This window comes from Drosophila rhopaloa, unplaced genomic scaffold (genome assembly GCF_018152115.1).
Source record: "Drosophila rhopaloa isolate 14029-0021.01 unplaced genomic scaffold, ASM1815211v1 contig_163, whole genome shotgun sequence".
NCBI lineage: Eukaryota > Metazoa > Arthropoda > Insecta > Diptera > Drosophilidae > Drosophila > Drosophila rhopaloa.
Window position 1 is genome coordinate 3205638 of NW_025335043.1, and position 18791 is coordinate 3224428.

At 39.8% G+C, this 18791-nt stretch overlaps 2 protein-coding genes across 2 annotated transcripts in view; both read right to left on the reverse strand.

Annotated features, from left to right (window-relative positions):
• Positions 1 to 18791, reverse strand: part of LOC108047695 — a 108287-nt gene that overhangs the window by 73360 nt on the left and 16136 nt on the right.
• Positions 15126 to 17276, reverse strand: LOC108052382 (succinate dehydrogenase [ubiquinone] flavoprotein subunit, mitochondrial). Its single transcript, XM_017134767.2, has one exon. It carries the CDS (start codon positions 17218 to 17220, stop codon positions 15265 to 15267), a length of 1956 nt encoding a protein of 651 aa, XP_016990256.1. The 5' UTR covers positions 17221 to 17276; the 3' UTR covers positions 15126 to 15264.

Genomic DNA, 18791 nt, shown 5'->3' on the forward strand with positions numbered 1-18791 from the left:
GGATTTTCTTGTCAATGAAATAAAATTTTACGAAAATGTTCCTTATTAAATATTAACTTAGATGTAAGGAAATTTTGAGGTCCTTAAAATGATGTGTTCATTTACCAGCCGAAAGTAAGAATTCGAGAATAGGGAGAAGGGACCCTTTTTCTTATTATTATTATAATACATTTTTTTTGGTGTATCATAGCCCACCCACCTTTTTACCCATCCTTCCCCGCTTGCGTGGAAATGCCTTTCAAGCAGCTGTAAAAACTATTATGCAAAGCTATGCGGACGTAAGGCATTGCTACCCGCACGCCTCTTAAATGAAAACGAAGCCTCGGGGATAAAGGGCGGAAAGTGGGGCTCAAACGAAGGGTAATGGCGGTAAAAATTTAAATTTCATTATCTCCACAAGGCAACGCGTTGCTGAAAGCCCATTCAGGAAAGTCAATTCATAACGGTCAAAAAGCCACGCTGAGTTGCACAGTAAAAAAAAAACATTTTAATTAATTTACAACTTAAAAAAACCTTGCTTACAAACAATTAAAATAAAATTAATTAAAATTTAAATTTTAGAACCGTTTGCTTGCAATCGGTGATTTAACAGAAACTTAAAATTGTTTTGTATTTTGTTGTACGCTTTTATTTAACAAATACAGCATCTTATAAAAAAAAATATTTTTTGAATAGTTAGCAACAGAAATGCTATTTTACAAAATATTCTCTTACTACTTATGCAGAAATGGTTTGGAAACTTCAAAAGAAAACAGTACATCTTTCTGCATCATTAACTCGAAAGTCGTGATTGTTGAGTTAAAGCCATATGGAAGTAAATAAGCGAATACGTTATGAATATTTGAGAAGATGCACGGCATATTCGTATGAAATGGTTTACCACTTAAGCTTTAAGGATTCTCCAGGCAAAGATGCCACTCGAGCGCTGAGCAGGCCGTCCGAATATCCTTCCATTGTGCACAATTGTCTGTGAAGAGCTGCGCTCTCGATACCGCAGTCATTCTTATTATCCTGCCTTTCCAGCCGAACGGGCTGTTGTTGGTAAATACGCCGACCAATTGACGGCAAAGCCAGAAGAAGTCCTCGATGGCTACTTCAGAACTCGAGCGGCGATTTATGGGGCATCGGCTTCAAGGGGTTGAAAGGGATCCCAAAGGCAGGCCATCTTGGATTCAGACTCGCAGGCTCGTCGCCTTCTGACTTCCGGCATTGATTTTCAATTTGTATGGCGGCACGTGAAGTTGTTCCGCTTCATTTGGTATGCTCAGACAAAGCGCCGGATCGGAGGAAGTTACCTAAGTGAGTAAACACGCGCCCCTACCGTACATCTCAATTCCTAGATTGAAGCCAGTTCTGCCAAATCAGATGTTTTCCCGACTGTTTGGCTTCAATATAACTAGATTTTGCATAATTTTTACTCAATATATATTTAAGAAAGCAAAAACTTCGTTAGTAGCAATGCAATTCTGACTTTTAATGGCAGTTGATTAAAAAAGAGCTACTTTTTTTTAAAATATAATATATACAAATTTCCTTTGATTTATCTACTATATATAAAAAAAAAAAATTCGGTGATTTAAATTTAAAGAATTGGAATAATAAATTCAACAAATGTAATTAAATATCAATATTAAATTAGTTTTCATGTTAGGCACACGAAGATCATATTTGGTAATAAGTTTAGGAAACGCACATGTGCATTTTATAAAATAAATATAAATATTTAAGGCTTTTTCCTCTGAAAACCTAGTTTTTATCAAATAAAATCCCAATTTGCTGCTCGAAAGTTGGCAACACTGTTTTCAGGCTGCAACTATCGTGCAGTAATCGCCATCCATTCGAGCGTCGATTTTAGTGCTAAACCAAATAGCCGCCTATCATCAGGGATGCGGAGCACGGAGGATTCGGCTTCAGGTGAAATTGAATTAATTTGGCCGCATCCACTGAGTTGCTTCTAACCACGGGGCCTGTTTTTCCGAAAACGAAAATCCTGCATGCAAAGATCGGGGGGAAAGGCGGGAAAATGGAGGCCTGTGCGCCCCGAAAACTATGCAATGCACTTTTATATTCACGCTTTTGGGCATTTCATGCACACACTCGCAAACAAGCGGTTACGGCTCTATAAACTGCATTCAAGCGAAAGTGTTTGCAAAATGTTCAAAAAAATTAGCCCTTATTCCCTTAAAATTTCAACGTTACCTAATGAAGTGAAAAACGTTTTAAAAGTTAAACTGATTTTGAATTTTACTTTAAAATTTTATTAACTTTTTATAGCTAACAAAGCTAATAATCTCACATCACCCGTTAAAGTTGTATTTTTAGATATGCTTCAAAGTTTTAAAATACTGTATTTTAATATGCTCATGTTTTATAAAATTCAAATCTTGTTATACTAGTGTACCAAGTTTTTTAAAAATTAAGGTGCAAATTAAATAGTTTAACAGAAACGAATGCATTATAGAGATTTAAGAAACGAAACGCTTTCATTTACATTAATACTCGTATTGTTGCTGCTTGCGGCACGATTTTAATGGCAAATGTAAAATACACATAAATTGATAATTATATATTGGTAGATCTGTTTTCCTTCCTGACTCGTTCGTGGAAAAGGGCATTTGCAATCAGCTTTCTGATTCGACCCGGTGAACAACTTTTCAGAGTTGCCTGGGATCCGGCAATTGTCTGTCACATTCATTCCGATTTTAATTGGAAACCACATTTAATTTGCCTGTTTTCTTGTTGTTGGCGCTTTTCCATTTACAGATGCATTGGCAATGGTTATTGTTTCATGAAATATGGAATTTTCGCATTTAATATGTCGCTGATAAATGGATTTCATCGCATGCTCACACACAAAATAATTATGTAGTGGGCGCGTTTAAATTGAGTCTCCTCCTACAATTTTGTTTCATTTATAAGCTTTAACCGCATTGAAGGTTTTTGCACGTTTTTGAATGCATCTGTATATTGCTTATGGCTGCATTTAATTTTTAATTGAATTATTCGGCCAAATGGGCCTCAACATAATGCATCGATGACCAGTAATTTGTATTAAATGCCCTTTCAATCAAAGTTGCCTGTATTTATAATTATTAAATTTCACTTGTGATGTTAGAATGTAATTATGTTGCAACTCAAAATAATTACACAACGTACATTATACAGCCGAATTTGCATCAGTATTGTCATGGATATAATAATTGTAAGTTTTAGACACCAAGGAAAAGTTTTGTCAACCCAAAATGTATAGCATAAATACAAATCACACTATGGGGTTGCAAAGACTTGAGCTATTTCCTAATGCCGTTTGGAATTTTCCTGTAAAATTCCATTCCATTCAGTTTTGGCTTGCCTTCAAAATTCCTGTCACCAAATACCAGTTGAAACTAAAAAAATTGGCAAAAAAATTGTTTTTTATTAATAATCAAGAAGTTCATGGGAAGGTCCTTTGGTTTTTGGATCCGCTTGGCTGCGAAATCAATTGACAATGAACTTTCTGCCCGACCGACAATTTCAAAATATTTTCGATGCCAACGAAATTTATAAATAGAATTTTTCATCTTTTTCCTTCACTGGCCGTTCATGCTGGAATGAGTTTTGTCCTTAGAGCAAAAGGGCAAAGAGGAAAACAACAGCAACAACTTTTGGTTCCGATAGTTTTCCACTTTCTCATTTTTTCATTTTCCATTGTGGGTCAAGAGCAGAGTCCTTTTCCCCTGTCCTTGTCCCCCGCCAGCATCCCTTCTTCAGTCTCAATTACGAAACTAAGCACAAATCATTAAACAAAATAATAATTTCCGCAACAGAGGACGAAGGACGAGCGAGGCTGAGTGGGAAGCTGACAAATTGCACCTCCCACATGGGAGGGGGGATGCCAAGCGGTGGGAAAGGGGCTCCGGACACACCTAAATCGGATGGGCAGGCCGGGTCCGGCCGAATGTCAAGAACAGGGCATTAAATTGTCGCAACGTAAAAGGCACACTTAGCGAAACTCAAGAGCCCATCAACAGGTAAAATGGTTCGTATTTTAAAGATTTTTAAAGTTTATAAAAAGGAGCTAAGACAATAGTTTACGTTATTTGAAATGTAATTATTGTTAATAATTGATTTAAAATGTTTTAAAGCAAAAAAAAAATAAACTTGGGAAACATCCATGACTTAACTTTATTTATAACAAAAATGTATTGGGACTATTGGGATAAGTTCAAATTTTATATTTTTTCAAATTGATTATTTGATCATAAGTATCTAATAAGATAAAATCTTTTTCTGCAGCTTAAAGTAGTTAAAAAACATAACAAATTAGACAATTTTCGAATAAAAATTAAATTGAAAATATGTAACTTGTAAAATTTTTGAACATTATTTATTTTTTAGTGCAGGACCAAGCACCAGAAGGATGTGATGGGCACTCGGCCCCGGGACCTGACGTCTGCTGTTTGGCCAGCCTGCGATTGCTTGGTGGGGTGTCCTGGAGGCAGGACGAAATGGCGGTGGCTAGTGAAAAACATTAATAATTTAGCCTACTTTTGTGCGCACTTAGGTCCTCCTTCTCCGTGTCGCTCAAGATGTGGCCAACAAGGATTTGGGAATTGTCAAATGTGAGAAACGCAGTGCCAGCAAAAGAGCAGTGAAAAATGTGAAAAACTTTTCTAATAATTTGCATACTTTTCGACGCGGCATGGAAAACTTTTCCGCACGCACGATTTTTGCCAGGCACACTGTGTTTCCTCCCATATATTTGGCGGGAAAACCTACAAAATGGATTGCTTGTTGCACTCAATATATGTCATGAAAAATTGTAATTTATGGTTGAAAAGTGTAAGAAAAGTTATGGATAAATTAAAATACAAATATACAACAAGACTATTTTTACTTGCCAACTTTGTGTTACCATTGTTATTTTTTTGGTTTAATTATAATATTATTTTCTATAGAGACAAATAGTGATGTAAGCTATTTTGTCAAAAAATCATTTAGTCGAGCAAAATCCGATATGATGTAAAAGAACTTTGTTTGTTTTTACAAATCTTAACCCAACGTTTATTGAATACTGCATTAACCCAGATCGTTCCACTGTGCCAATCTCCAGGCCACAGAAATTAGAACGGGCGGGAGCTTAGAATAAATTTTCACACTCTTCGCGAGTGCAAACAAAATTAACGGGCACACGAACTTTAAGGCAGCCAGCTGACACGCCCTCCCATTTCGCCCCCTATCTGTTGTGTTTTCCCCCATAAAACGCAGTGCAGCACAAAAAGTTGCACGAATGCAAAAACCTTCTACGAAAATGTCACAAAAAGTAGCAGCAGCAGGAGCGGACGGAGCCGCAAGTTCAAAGCAACCCGTACCCGCAACCTACCCCTTGTCCGCTTTTCACGCTCCGGACTTCGGAGTCCGGACAGCGACAGCATTTTTACGGCAAAGACCGTTTTTTTCCCACGGAGCCGCCGGGCGAATGCCGGCACTCTTTGTTGCCATCCCGCTGCTCTTCCTATTTTCCTGGATTTTCCCCAACGAAAAAAAAAACGGATAACAAGTTAGAACTCTTTAATCGTGTGAACCGACTATAAGAATTCTGGTACTGACTACATCGCACTATGGGAAAATTTTCTACATTTTGAGACATTAATTATTAACTTAAAAACGAAGCAACAATTTTAAGATTAGTTTATGATTAAGGCTTGTAACTTTTTATCATTTTAAAGTTTCAAGAAGTAATTATCTATTTAACAGCACTTGGTATTCCAGAGCTGATAGCTTAACAATATAGCTCTAGGTTTATATACCCTAGAAGAATGCTACAATGTTAATATAAAAATTGACCGACTATATAGTATAGGTGCCATAGGAATGATCGAAAAATGCATTAAAGAATCAACTCCAATTCTTTCTTTTTAATATATGATAAAATATTAAAATACAGTCTTTTTATAAAATATTTATTTTTTGTTATAGTTGAGAGGGTATATAATCATGGGCATGCTGAAGTTTGCTTCCATTAGTGTTATTGTTTTCTAACATTCAAGAACAATCTTATTTTTATATCTGTCAGAAAATACAAACATATTTTAAAGACTTTTAAGAAATGAATTTTGAAATGTAAATATTTTTGTATAAATTATACCCAAGAATTCTACAAGTACTTGATATAAAAACGACAAGAGAGTCTGCAGCCCTGGCACTACTTTGCCCACATCGCAGCGGTAACTTACCCAACTTTTCAGTGGTCAAGCCTTGGTGGGTGGGTGGTTAGTTGGGTGGGTGGAATGTGGATTGAAGGACGCAGGACCGTGGACAGGCAGCTTGTTGCTTCTTCCCCGTGGACAAACTGCAATTAGCAATACTTTCCCTTGTCTGAGGCAGATGCGGAAGACTTGAGCAGTTTGCTGGTTGTCCGGTTTTTGTCCCTCGAAAGTTTCTCATTTGAAAGTTGTTGGAAATAATGAACAAGGACGCAGTATTTGATGGTGCTTAAGAAGTTCCCCAAATAACTTTGCTGGAAGTTGAAATGTGAGCTCGAAAATGTTCGATCTTCTAACGTGGGGAATTAAAGTTTCATCAAAGTTTTTTTAAGGAGGCAAATAAATAAAAGAACAAGGGAATTTTTGAATTTAAAAGAAGAGAAATAAAACCTTACAGATTAGCCATGTATCTGTTTCTCAGTTTGTTTATTTATATATTGAGTTAACTTAAATATTTTCGCAAAAAACCATTAACGGATTATGTCAAAAGTCGTTTGATACTTTAAAATAATGTAATCAAACTTTGCAGTTCCCCATAAAAACATTATGTTCTCTTGAAAAATATTTGGTTTAAGTGGTCAGCAACATAAATATACAATCTGAGTGAAGCGGAAAATATTTAATTTAAATTCTATCCACCCCTTATGGCACAAGCTGATCCTTGTGCGACCTCTCTGGAGTATCCTGAAAATATTGCATGAATTCCCCACCCAGTAAAGCCAAACAAATACCCAATTAATTAGTTGGAGCCCACAAACTTGGTCATTGTGTTTGGGGTTTCAACTTTTTTTTTTTGGCCAGCAACCAGAGAAATATTCGACGATAACTTGGAGAATGAATTTGCTTCGCGTCGCTGGTGCTCCCAAAAATTTCTAATACCAGAATTTTCCCCTCGGCTTTCTGTGAAAATTATACATACACCTAAATACACATGCACACACCCGTAAAGTTTGTTGTTGTTCTTGCTGCGGTTGAGCTGGGTAAATAAAACGGAAAACAAATGAATATAAATGTGAAACAAACCAAGTCCAGAGAAAAAAGGGAGCCCGTTGCAGGGCGAGCGAAATGAAATTGCAACGGAATTTAGTTGTCCACTGCACCGGAAATAAAAATAATATTTTCGAGCTGATATAAGTACTTAACTGGCAAAATTAGTTAACTCTTGTAGAGCTTCCAAAAAACAATTACATTATAATTGTTTAAGAGACATTACACTCCCAACATTACAAATTACTGTTCCTAAAAATGTATAACCATTCCTGAAAATACTCTAAAGGACTAAAGCCTTTTCTCTGCGTGTAGGTTCTTTGGTTTGTTCAGTGTGCTATCATTGTTTGGAGTTTTTCCTGCTCATATTTGCTGCCACAGAGCTGAAAACAAAGGAAAAGAGCAAGGCGAGTGACCATTAATGGAAATCTGCTCAACGAAATTCGCATTGCAGAGCGGGTGCTGTAATAAGGAAACTCCAGCAGACGAAACAGGTCGGCAGACAACACAGCAAAACTTCAATTCCAAAATCGAGTTTTGTGTGCACAATGTGCTCGCATTACTCATGCGCCCCGTTGGCCAGCACGTAATATTAGAAAGTGCGCAAGAAAACCAACGGCAGAGTGGAAAAGCTGCTCCTACCTTATGCCACCACCGTTGGCATCGCCTTTGCCTTTGCTGTTCCGTTGCCTTTGCCATAATAAAATGATAAATGAGTACGTGCACTCCAAGCTAAACGTATTTTAATTTGAAAAACGGAAGCAAACTCTGCTGCAGGAAGTACAATGTGGGAAACAAAAAATAATCTGGAATGGCTGGTGTGGGCCTGCTCATTTTTCTTGTTTCCCTTAATTATGCATTCCCAGCAAGAGCACTGAGCTGATTTTTTCACCAGTATTTTGGAAAATTATTGTGTTCACCCGGTACTTTTAAAATAAATGCTTTAATTGTACTTTTGGGGATTTTGTAATGGAAAGTATATCAAGTTATTGGTTCACTGATATTCTAGAAACTTAAACATATTTTTACCAACAAACAAAAAACTTTATTCGATAGATAAGTTCTTGTAAATAGTAATAATCATCCTTATAGTAATTATTACCTGGCAAACAATTCCTTCTTTTAAATAATATTTGAAGTACTTTATAAGAGTAAGTTTTTAAAAAAGAAAATCGTGGAAATAAAATGATTGGTTTGAATTTGTAGAGCCGTGCAACTTATGGTCGAGTCACTCAACTGTAGCATTCCCACTTGTTTTTTGAGCAGCAGGTGGCAAGGGACTGGTCGACAATGTTTGTTTATGCAAAACTCATTTGACTCCCGAGAGCAAGGCAAACGCAATGTATTTCCAATAGTGTCGGCTCGATGTGTGAGCGCAATCATCTCCACTTTCCCCGGCACTTTCTCCACCAGTCCCCGAACATTTGCACAAGCAATTTGTTGTCCAGGACACGGAAGAGCCCCACATGGGAGGGCCTATTTAGATTTTCTGCCTTCTCCCCAGAAATCCTGCCTGTTCGACATCCGAGCCGAAGAAACTGCCTGCCTGTCACCACGTTCTACCGAGTATCGACATTAAATTCCTGATTGGCAGTCGATATAAGGACAGGAATTCCCTGCAGCTACGAAATGGTTCATTATACCCTTGCAGAGGGTATTATAATTTTGGTCAAAAGTGTGCAACGCAGTGAAGGAGACATCTCCGACCCTATAAAGTATATATATTCTTGATCAGGATCACCTCCTGAGTTGATATAGCCATGTCCGTCTGTCCGTCTGTCCGTCTGTCTGTTTCTACGCAAACTAGTCTCTCAGTTTTAAAGCTATCGGATTGAAACTTTGCACACACCCTTCTTTCCTTTGCACGCAGTATATAAGTCGGAACGGCCGGGATCGGCCGACTATATCCTATAGCTGCCATATAACTGATTGATCGGAAATGCCATAACTTTCGTGTTTGTAAAGTTAGGAAGTTGGGATTTTCTATGGGTTTTATATTTGGCCAATCAATCCGACCTACCAAATTTCATAAGGATCGGCCGACTATATCCTATAGCTGCCATATAACTGATTGATCGGAAATGCCATAACTTTGGTGTTTGTAAAGTTAGAAAGTTGGGATTTTCTATGGGTTTTATATTTGGCCAATCAATCCGACCCACCAAATTTCATAAGGATCGGCCGACTATATCCTATAGCTGCCATATAACTGATTGATCGGAAATGCCATAACTTTGGTGTTTGTTAAGTTAGGAAGCTGGGATTTTCTATGGATTTTATTTTTGGCCAATCAATCCGACCTACCAAATTTCATAAGGATCGGCCGACTATATCCTATAGCTGCCATATAACTGATTGATCGGAAATGCCATAACTTTGGTGTTTGTAAAGTTAGGAATTTGGGATTTTCTGTGGGTGTTATATTTGGCCAATCAATCCGACCTACCAAATTTCATAAGAATCGGCGGACTATATCCTATAGCTACCATATAACTGAACGATTGGAAATGCCATAACTTTGTTGTTGTTAAAGCTAGGAAGTTCGGATTTTTTATGAGTATTAAGAATGCATCATATGAATAATTTTGGAGAATATAATTTACAGAGTATTCTGCAAGGGTATATCAACTTCGGCTCCGCCCGAAGTTAGCTTTCCTTTCTTGTTTTTGCTTTCAGCTTGTGGTCAAAAATAATATGGCATTTATAAGTTACGGCAATACTGATGGTTACTGATGGTATAGCAAAGACAAGATTAGAACATTTTTGTGATGAAGAATTTGCTGTGGTTTTCATACGACAACTATTTACTTATTTTCTGTCTTTATTCTGTTTTATTTTGAATTTATACTGGTTAAAAACCCCAGTATTTTTTAAAACCCCTTTTAATGAGCTTCATTAGCCAAAGTACCTTTATTTAAACCGTGGAAAGTTATTAGACCATGTACAAAATTTATACCCCATTAAACGTACTCACTTAAGTTTAAATAAATTAAACTTATGAAAAAGTTATAATACAAAATATACGAAAATAAAAACATACCATCAAATTGTACTCACCAAATCGTTGACGTCAGATTGTGCGTCACCTTGCAAACCAAATGCATAAACTCAATTGCAGCTGCATACTTTTCTGCATGCGGCTAATGAAAGTAACATTATTTTTTGATGTTGGGCTTTTGGGCTGGCCAAAAAAAAAAATGTTTTCAATTTGTTTGTTTCACAAACAGGCGGCGCACTCAATTCGTTTTAGATTTGGCCATCAATTTACCGGAAAACATATGTAAGTACCCAGATACACACTGGAAATTCAATATTCCGTACAATTTTAGAGCACTAGTTTAACTGCCCTCGCATTTATTGCTCTTCCCCGGGCGAAACTCACCTGCAAGTAAATAAATGAAAATAGAAATGAATTCTATTTTTGCAGAGAGTGTATAATTTATTAATAAATCAAATGTTTTTGGGCGCGTGTTTGTGTGCCGGAAAAACACGTTCAACCGAAACCAAACCCAGAAAGCATTACCCAAAGCAAAACACAGAAAAGCCCAAAACAAGAGAATAGATCGGGCCGAAATGCAGTTTGGCATGGCCGGAATAGTTGACTGCCAAAGTGGTCAAACTGGACGGCCGGAATGGTAGGCATTTAGCCGGGCGGACTGCCTTTGACTCGGTTTTCTCCCGAGGCAATTCTAATGGAAATTATGAAGCTCCTGCTGCCTCCAAACGAGCAGATGATTGAGTCAAAGGCACGAAAAGCAACATATAAATGATGGCTCACTCCAGCGCCCGGGGCCACGGAACAGATATATTCCCCCACTCGTGGTCCTGCCAAATCCTTCAAATGCCAAACCGGTATCGAGCTGGAGCGTAGAATAGGACACTCAGAATAACTTTGTGAATTTGGAAAAAGGATAGTAATTGGATTTTTGAAAGTCAAAAAAAACAACAAACAAATGGAGTGAATAACACAATCTTAGTTTGTCGAATCGATAATAAAACTTCAACTATGTGCACAAATTACTTAGGAAATATTTATTCATTTTAATGACTTGAGACTTTTAATAATCGGATCTTATCGTAGTGAGGATATTTTTAAACATCACCCCCTTTCATTTAAGTGTTTATATCCAGAATGCAATTTTTTAATTATTTTAATATGGTAAAAAGTGTCATAAATTATAAAAGGTTTTTTACCCTTTAATTTAGAAATACTTTTTAACGTATAATTGAGAATTAATCTCAAAAAAATGATCAGCAAATACACCTCAACTATTTTTTAAATCCTGATTTATTCTCTGAGTGTCTGCCGCACTACATTCAATTTTCGTATTCCATCTTGCTACGGGGCAAGTGCACTGCACTCGTTCACGAGCTGAAGTGACTGGGTAAAAGCTTAAACTGAAACATTTTGTTTTGTTTTTCGATGAAGTGAGGAATCAACTTCGAGAGTTTCGGCAAACTTGCTATCTACTACAGCGAGTAAGAGCCAAAAAACACGAGGGGAGAACAGCAAAGTAGAGACACTGGAGTGCCAAAAGTTAGATGGCCAAAGGCAGTTGCATAAAAAATGGATTTAAACATTTCGAATTAGTATTAACTAAATATTCCTCACCAAAAAAAGGTTTGATAAAGAAAGTGGATAGAAAAATCAGGTTCTAATGAGAAAGCCACAATACCGACAAAAGTTTTTAAGTAAAAAAGTTTTTTGGTGTTTAATATAAGCCCTAAGTTAATATTTATTGGAATAGATGCTTATACAGAGATTATTTCCGTCCTTCTTAAATGTTCTCAATTTCACATTATGATTTAATATAGGGCCTTAGTCCAACTATTTATAACTATAACTTTAACGAATGACTTAATGCCAAAAGCAGCAAGAAGGAAAGTTGTGTGTTGAACAGATATCAACAAAGTTGCGGCGACAGTTTTAAGTTTTGCGTGGGTGCGCAAGTAAATGCTTAAAATACTTTTTTAAGATGCCAATTATGGTTTTTTTCACGTAACAGCTGCCAATAAAGTTAGCAGAATTTGGGTAACTTATGGTAATTCCACAGAGTAATGATAAAATGGCATACAAGAATAAGCACCATCAACAAAAAAGCACAGATATTATATTACATGGCACTGAAATGGGCCTCCACAGATTTCCCTTCCATTAGGTTCAGTCTGAAATAAACAAATTCAAAATCCCAGAAAAAAAACATTTTAACCAGCAAACAGGAATCCTCTTTAGGCCGTAGTATCCAACATTTGTTGCCGCAGGAAAGTTGAATCGAGCGAACTATTTTTTATGGCCAAGACTGGGCGGGCATTCATGTAACATGTGACGAGGGGGAGGGGGTATGGGAGGTAAATTGGGAAATGTTTTGGGGGCAGGGGGGGGGGCATCATAAAAATAAATGAAAAGGTCACTTTGTATTGGTTGTGGGACAATTTAACACAGGCAAATGTGTATGCAACTGTAATTTTTCTGTCGGTGGCAGCCGCCCAGCAGCAAAACCATATGAAATAGCAACAATTGTATCCACACTGGCACACGAAATACATACCAAATAGTTGGGGCATGTCCTTGGTGTTCGGGAGGGGGGTGGTAGTGGGCGGCGTGTCCTGGCAAAGTATTCGTGTGGTCCTGTTCTGTTGGCCTTTCATTTGCTGTCCCAGACACGCACACACAAACATTTACTCATAAGCCTTAACAAGCGCCATTATTATTGGACCCACACACCCCAACAATTTCCCATTTTCCACACACACCCACACACACACACACACATATGACCAAATGAACATGTTAAGTTTTCAACAGCTATAAATTATTTCTTTACCAGGCACTCGGCTTTTTCTCTATGCTAAATGCCCCTAAATGAAAATAATTTATTGTGGTCATTAGGGGAGGTCCTCCCATCGGATCCTCCTTTGAGCGCTCCTCGCATAACCTACAAGTTATTCCCGTAGCGGGTAATTATTTACACTCAGACATCGGCAACAGTCGCACGAGAACAGCATCAACAATCGAGTTGGAACGATAACCATCTGAACATAATGCCCTGTTAGTGTTATGTGGTGGCAACTGTACCCCTAGATCAACTGGTTAAATTTTATTTCAATTACAATATGAGATATGTATTTTATTCACTTGAAATGGTCTGAGGGTAAAGATTGATAATGTAAATAACGTTTGCCTTTTCTTGCTGCTAAAATTTTATTAATAATATTTTATAAGTAAAATAGAAAAAAATATTTGTTAAAAACTCTCTTGATTTTTGATAGTTTGTATATCTCTATCTTCTTAAAAATTAATTAAGTTACGTACATACGTAAGTAAAATTAATGAAAATTAAAAAGATTAATAAATAGAGTCTGATAAAAATAAGTGATGGTTTAAGACACCTTTTTAACATAATTTTGGTTTCAATCGAGTTTGGCAGACTTTTGATTTTTGCTCTGTTAACTTCGGCTTTTTTTGATTTTTAAAATTTTGTCATAGGTTTGAATACTGGGTGGTGTGTCTCAAGGATGGTTATGTCAACATGAAAGGTGATTACTGCTGTGTCACTCTATACCTTTTATTAATTGTCAAACGTCAAAGCAAGAAAAGAAAAAGCCTACGAAAAAGTAACACGGGAACTTAAAATCTTTATTATTTCTGAAATACAATGTCGAAGTTTTTTCTACTCCTTCTGGTTTCCAAGCCCGTGATCTCGGGTCTCGAACCCGAATACTCGATGCTGCCGGAGAACCCCCAAAGTACTGGCCTCTGTCCCCGGTATTCGTTTTGGAGACCGGGGTCATTGGACAGTTGGCCGTGATCGGCGAGGACAACTGGGAGCAGTTGCTATCTGGCGAGTGGCTGCTGCTACTCTGTTCACAAAACCAGCCGGATTGCAGGGACCTGGAAATGAGCTTTTTCGAGCTGGCAACCACCGCAATGGGCTGCATCGATGTGGGATTGGCTTTTGGGGATCTTTCCACGCCCTCGACTCTGCGCAGACGATTTTCCGCCTTCGGTCAGGTGACCATTTATCATATTCTGGATGGGGAGTTTCGTCGACTGAGCTACGAACAGGACCTGATGTCCTTGCGCTATCTTATCCATCTGCGTGAATGGGAGGATATAACCCCAATGCCTTTCTGGAAAAACCCGACCTCTCCCTTCATTATATTCTCGATATTTGCTTACAAGTCTGCCATCGACCTAATGGACTCGGGTTTAGTTGGAGAAGACCCCAGGGTGGCCACCTATACCCTCTCCTTCTTGTTTGCCGCCCTTCTTACATGGGGCACTTACTTCTTATGGATTGGGATCACTTGCTTCGTTAACTACTGCAAGCGGCGTTTGCATCCTGAACTGGACATCTTGGAGGAAGACTTTTATGAGGAAGGCTATGGGGACGAAATTGATGAGGATGATTTCAAGGAGGAAGATGATTAGGACATCCTTCCTTAATTTAATATTACATCTGTGAGAACTACTAAGCCAATCAAAAACTCCCTAATCTAATAAACAAACACATTTTGGCCCCTTCTAAACATTTGATTCATTTATTTGAAAATTCAATTGTACAACTAAATTAAACATACAATTTGGTTGATGTATATAGAATTGTAAAGTATGTATTCAATTATCTAGGTTTGAAGTTTAAGTTCTACGAGTATTGTATTGTATTTTAAAAATTTGAAAAATCATTGGAGGTATACCAACATAAAATAATATGATCGTCTTATCAAAAAATGTAAAATAAATGCCCAAATTTATATTCAAATAGGTTTTAATGATTTTTTTAGGTTGAAATTCTCTTCTATAAACTATTTATTTTGTTTAAGACCTTTATAGTTAAAGTAAATAATACTAATGGGTAACAGAAACGGATTTCCAAAGATAGAAACCCAAAATTGAATTTGCATTCTTAACACTTTATTTTACTCAATGACTTGTACGAATCAATAAATATTTTCGTTAGTGTATACATGTATAAATCCTTATCAACATAAGTGATGTTAAGATAAACCTGTTCGAAACCGCCGCAAACAATCAATAGGTGCGTGGAGCTGGTGGAATGGAGGCTACTGAGTCGTCTAAAGTGGTGTCCACCACCGGACGATATTTGATCGAGGCACAGCCCTTGTTGCCCAGGACAAAGGTCAAGGTGTGTTTGCGCCAGTGCTCATCTATGGGCTTCTTTTTCTGCCCGGCCATCGGTGCCCCATAGTCCAGTTCATCCAGGCGCGTCTTGAAATCCTCGCGAGCATGCGAACCCCTCGACTCCTTGCGATTCTCCATGGCCGTAATGATGTGCACGGCATTCGCTAGCATGTTTTGCAGCTCCAATGTCTCCACGAGATCGGTGTTCCACACCAGAGTGCGATCGGTGACCTTTATGTCCTTGAACTGATTGCACAACTCGGCGATCTTGAGCAGGCCCTCCTTGAGGAGTTTTCCATCCCGGAAAACAGCGGCGTGTTTGGTCATGGTGCGCTGCAGTTCGATCCTTAAACAGGCAGTCGGAGTGCCTCCATTTGCGTTGCGCAGACACTTGAAGTTTTCCAGCGACTTTTCCGTGGCCTTGGCATCCACCTCGGGTGGCTTGTCACCCGGACAGCTGTCTTCGGCAATATCAAAGGCACACATCCGACCGAAGATGATCAAATCCAGCAGGGAGTTGGCCCCCAATCGATTGGCCCCGTGAACCGAGGCGCAGGATGTTTCTCCGCAGGAGTAGAGTCCCTTGACCTCCTGCTCACAGCCATTCTCGTCGACCGTGATCACCCTTCCCCTATGGTTCGTTGGAATTCCTCCCATGATATAGTGCACTGTTGGTAGAACCGGCACTGGTTCCTTGGTCACGTCCACTTTGGCAAAGATCTTCGCAGTGGCCAAAATACCCGGCAACCGCTCCCTGATGATCTTGGGGTCAATGTGGTGGAGCTGCAGGTGCACATGATCCTGCAGGGGACCACAACCATTGCCGGCCAGGACCTCCATGGTCATGGCCCGAGCCACCACATCCCTGGAGGCCAGATCCTTGGCCTTCGGGGCGTAGCGCTCCATGAAGCGTTCTCCCTTGGAGTTCAGGAAGAAGCCGCCCTCCCCTCGAACGCCCTCGGTGATCAGACACCCTGCTCCGTAGATACCCGTGGGATGGAACTGCACGAACTCCATGTCCATGAGCGGGAGCTCCTGCCTGGACACCCAGGCATTGCCATCACCCGTGCACGTATGCCCGGCGGTGGTGGAGAAATAGACGCGACCACAACCGCCGGCGGCCACCACAGTGTTGTTGGCCAGAAACCGATGGAAGGTGCCATCGTCCAGCTTCCAGGCCAAGCAACCCACGCATCTGCCCCGCGACATGATGAGATCCAGGACGAAGTAGTCCACGAAGTAGTGGCAGCAGTCGGCGTACTTCAGGGACTGTCCGTAGAGCGTGTGGATGAGGGCATGGCCCGTGCGATCTGCGCATGCGCATGCCCTTCTGGCCACCCCGCCCTTCCCGTAGTCCAAAGTCTGACCTCCAAAGGGCCGCTGGTAGATCTTTCCGTCCGGTCGCCGGGAGAAGGGCATCCCGTACATGTCCAACTCGTAGATCGCCTTCTCCGCCTCGCGGCACATGTAGTGGATGGCGTTCTGATCGCCCAGCCAGTCGCTGCCCTTGACCGTGTCGTAGAAGTGGAACTTCCAGTCGTCCTTGTCCATATTGGCCAGGGCCGCATTGACGCCGCCCTGGGCAGCCACCGTGTGGGATCTCGTGGGAAACAGTTTCGAGATCATGGCCGTCTTGAAACCCTTCTCCGCCAGCCCAAATCCCGCCCGCATTCCCGCTCCGCCCGCTCCGATCACAATCGCATCGAACTTGTGGTCTGTCAGGGCGTACTCATCCTTGCAACAGGAGTTTCTAGTGGATGTTACTTGGAACAAGCCACTCACACTTGGACTGAGAAGGGTCCTGGATAAAGGTTGAGCCGCTCTTTTAACGAACAGGCGATTCATTTTCAGTGGTGGTCCTAGTCTAACTACTTAACTAGGTCGAGTTTTGCAATGTTGAATTCAAAGTGTACACGGTTTAAGATGAAAAACACAAAGAGTCTGCGATTAGTAAAACCATTTTATAAAAGTCTCTAACCAAATAATTAAAGGTTTAATATAATTTACTTTTAGATCACTATTCCCAAGGTACACATTTTTAGACAAACGCACGGATTGCTCAAATTAAATTATGGATGCAAAAAAAAGGCACACAAAATAGGTTTAATCTTTTATCTATTTAAAGCTAATAAATCGTTTAAAAATTGCTTTACGCTAAATGTTTATTATTTCCATTTGCATGAAATTGTATTGCAAATATTTATGTTCTTATGTACATATGTTTCTATTGTTTTTCTTTACCAATATTATCCATCAAACCTTCGCCTTTCTTCAAATACATTCCTACATTATTCTAACAATTCAAGCTATTGTATTTTAAAAGAGAATTGTGAATAAGAAATTCTACATTTGTAGGGTATATTAAAGCAAAATCTTATAAGTCTACACATTAAGAACAAATTCGCGACAAGAAGCTTGCAAATTTTGCAACTAATTGCAGCAGTTTATTTTCAAAGTTAAGTCAATATAGTCGAACCGAACTTAGAGCGGACTTCATTTGGTGTTCCCATCTATTGTTTGCCGAGTCACGCCATTTTCAAGTTTGGTGCTCGTAAAAGCTGGAAATTTCCACGAAAATCCTGCAGAGCGGCATTGAAAAGCAAGACGTAGACGAGCGGCAAACAGGCCGAGATGGTCAAGATGGCCAAGATGGCCCAAAGCAAACACGGAGAGATCGGACCGGGCAAACATACTTAAGCGCAGCGAAAACAGCAGAAGACGAGCAATATATGTAAATGAGTCTGGGTTTCGGGTCTGGGTTTGGGTTTGGGTTTGGGTTCGAGTAAACAGACTAGAAAGGGGCGAACCCATGGGCGGAAAGCCAAGAATGGCGAACGAAAGACTTCGGACACGAACTCGATCGCTGGGTTTGCTCTGGGATCGATATCGGCATTGGGATTTTCCCGCCGGCTAATTGCGCTCAAAGGACATGCGTATTTGCGCGTATCCTGTGCAAACCGAATGCCTGCCCCGTTTTCTTCCCTTTTTTTTTTGGCGGCTGCCTGCTCGGCGTTCGCACTCTCGCGTGTTTGCTTTATGAGTTTACAACCTCAGCCTAATTGAGGCGGGGAAATTCGCTTAGGCGGCCATAAAATCGAATTGTTTGCAAACACACAAGCAGAAAGGATTGGCCATAAAGCGGCTACAATGCCGTGCGGTGAATATTTAGGGCAAGGACGCTCTCCTCGAAAGGGTTGAGTATCGCGGAGGGTTGGCCTGCATTTCCGCGTACTCCTCCGCCCAGGATTCTTAATGAAACCGTGCGGCAGCCTTTAATGAATGACCGACCGGCGGATAGGTAGCCAGACACATCCGTCACGGGTGCGACAACTACGTGGCGATCCATTCGATTCACTTGTCCATCCGCCAGATACATTTCTCCATTAGCCAACGCTCAGTCTCCGACGGCCTCCCCT

Coding starts and splice junctions, on each gene's coding strand:
- LOC108052382 (XM_017134767.2), bottom strand. CDS start 17,220: ATGAATCGCCTGTTCGTTAAAAGAGCGGCTCAACCTTTATCCAGGACC.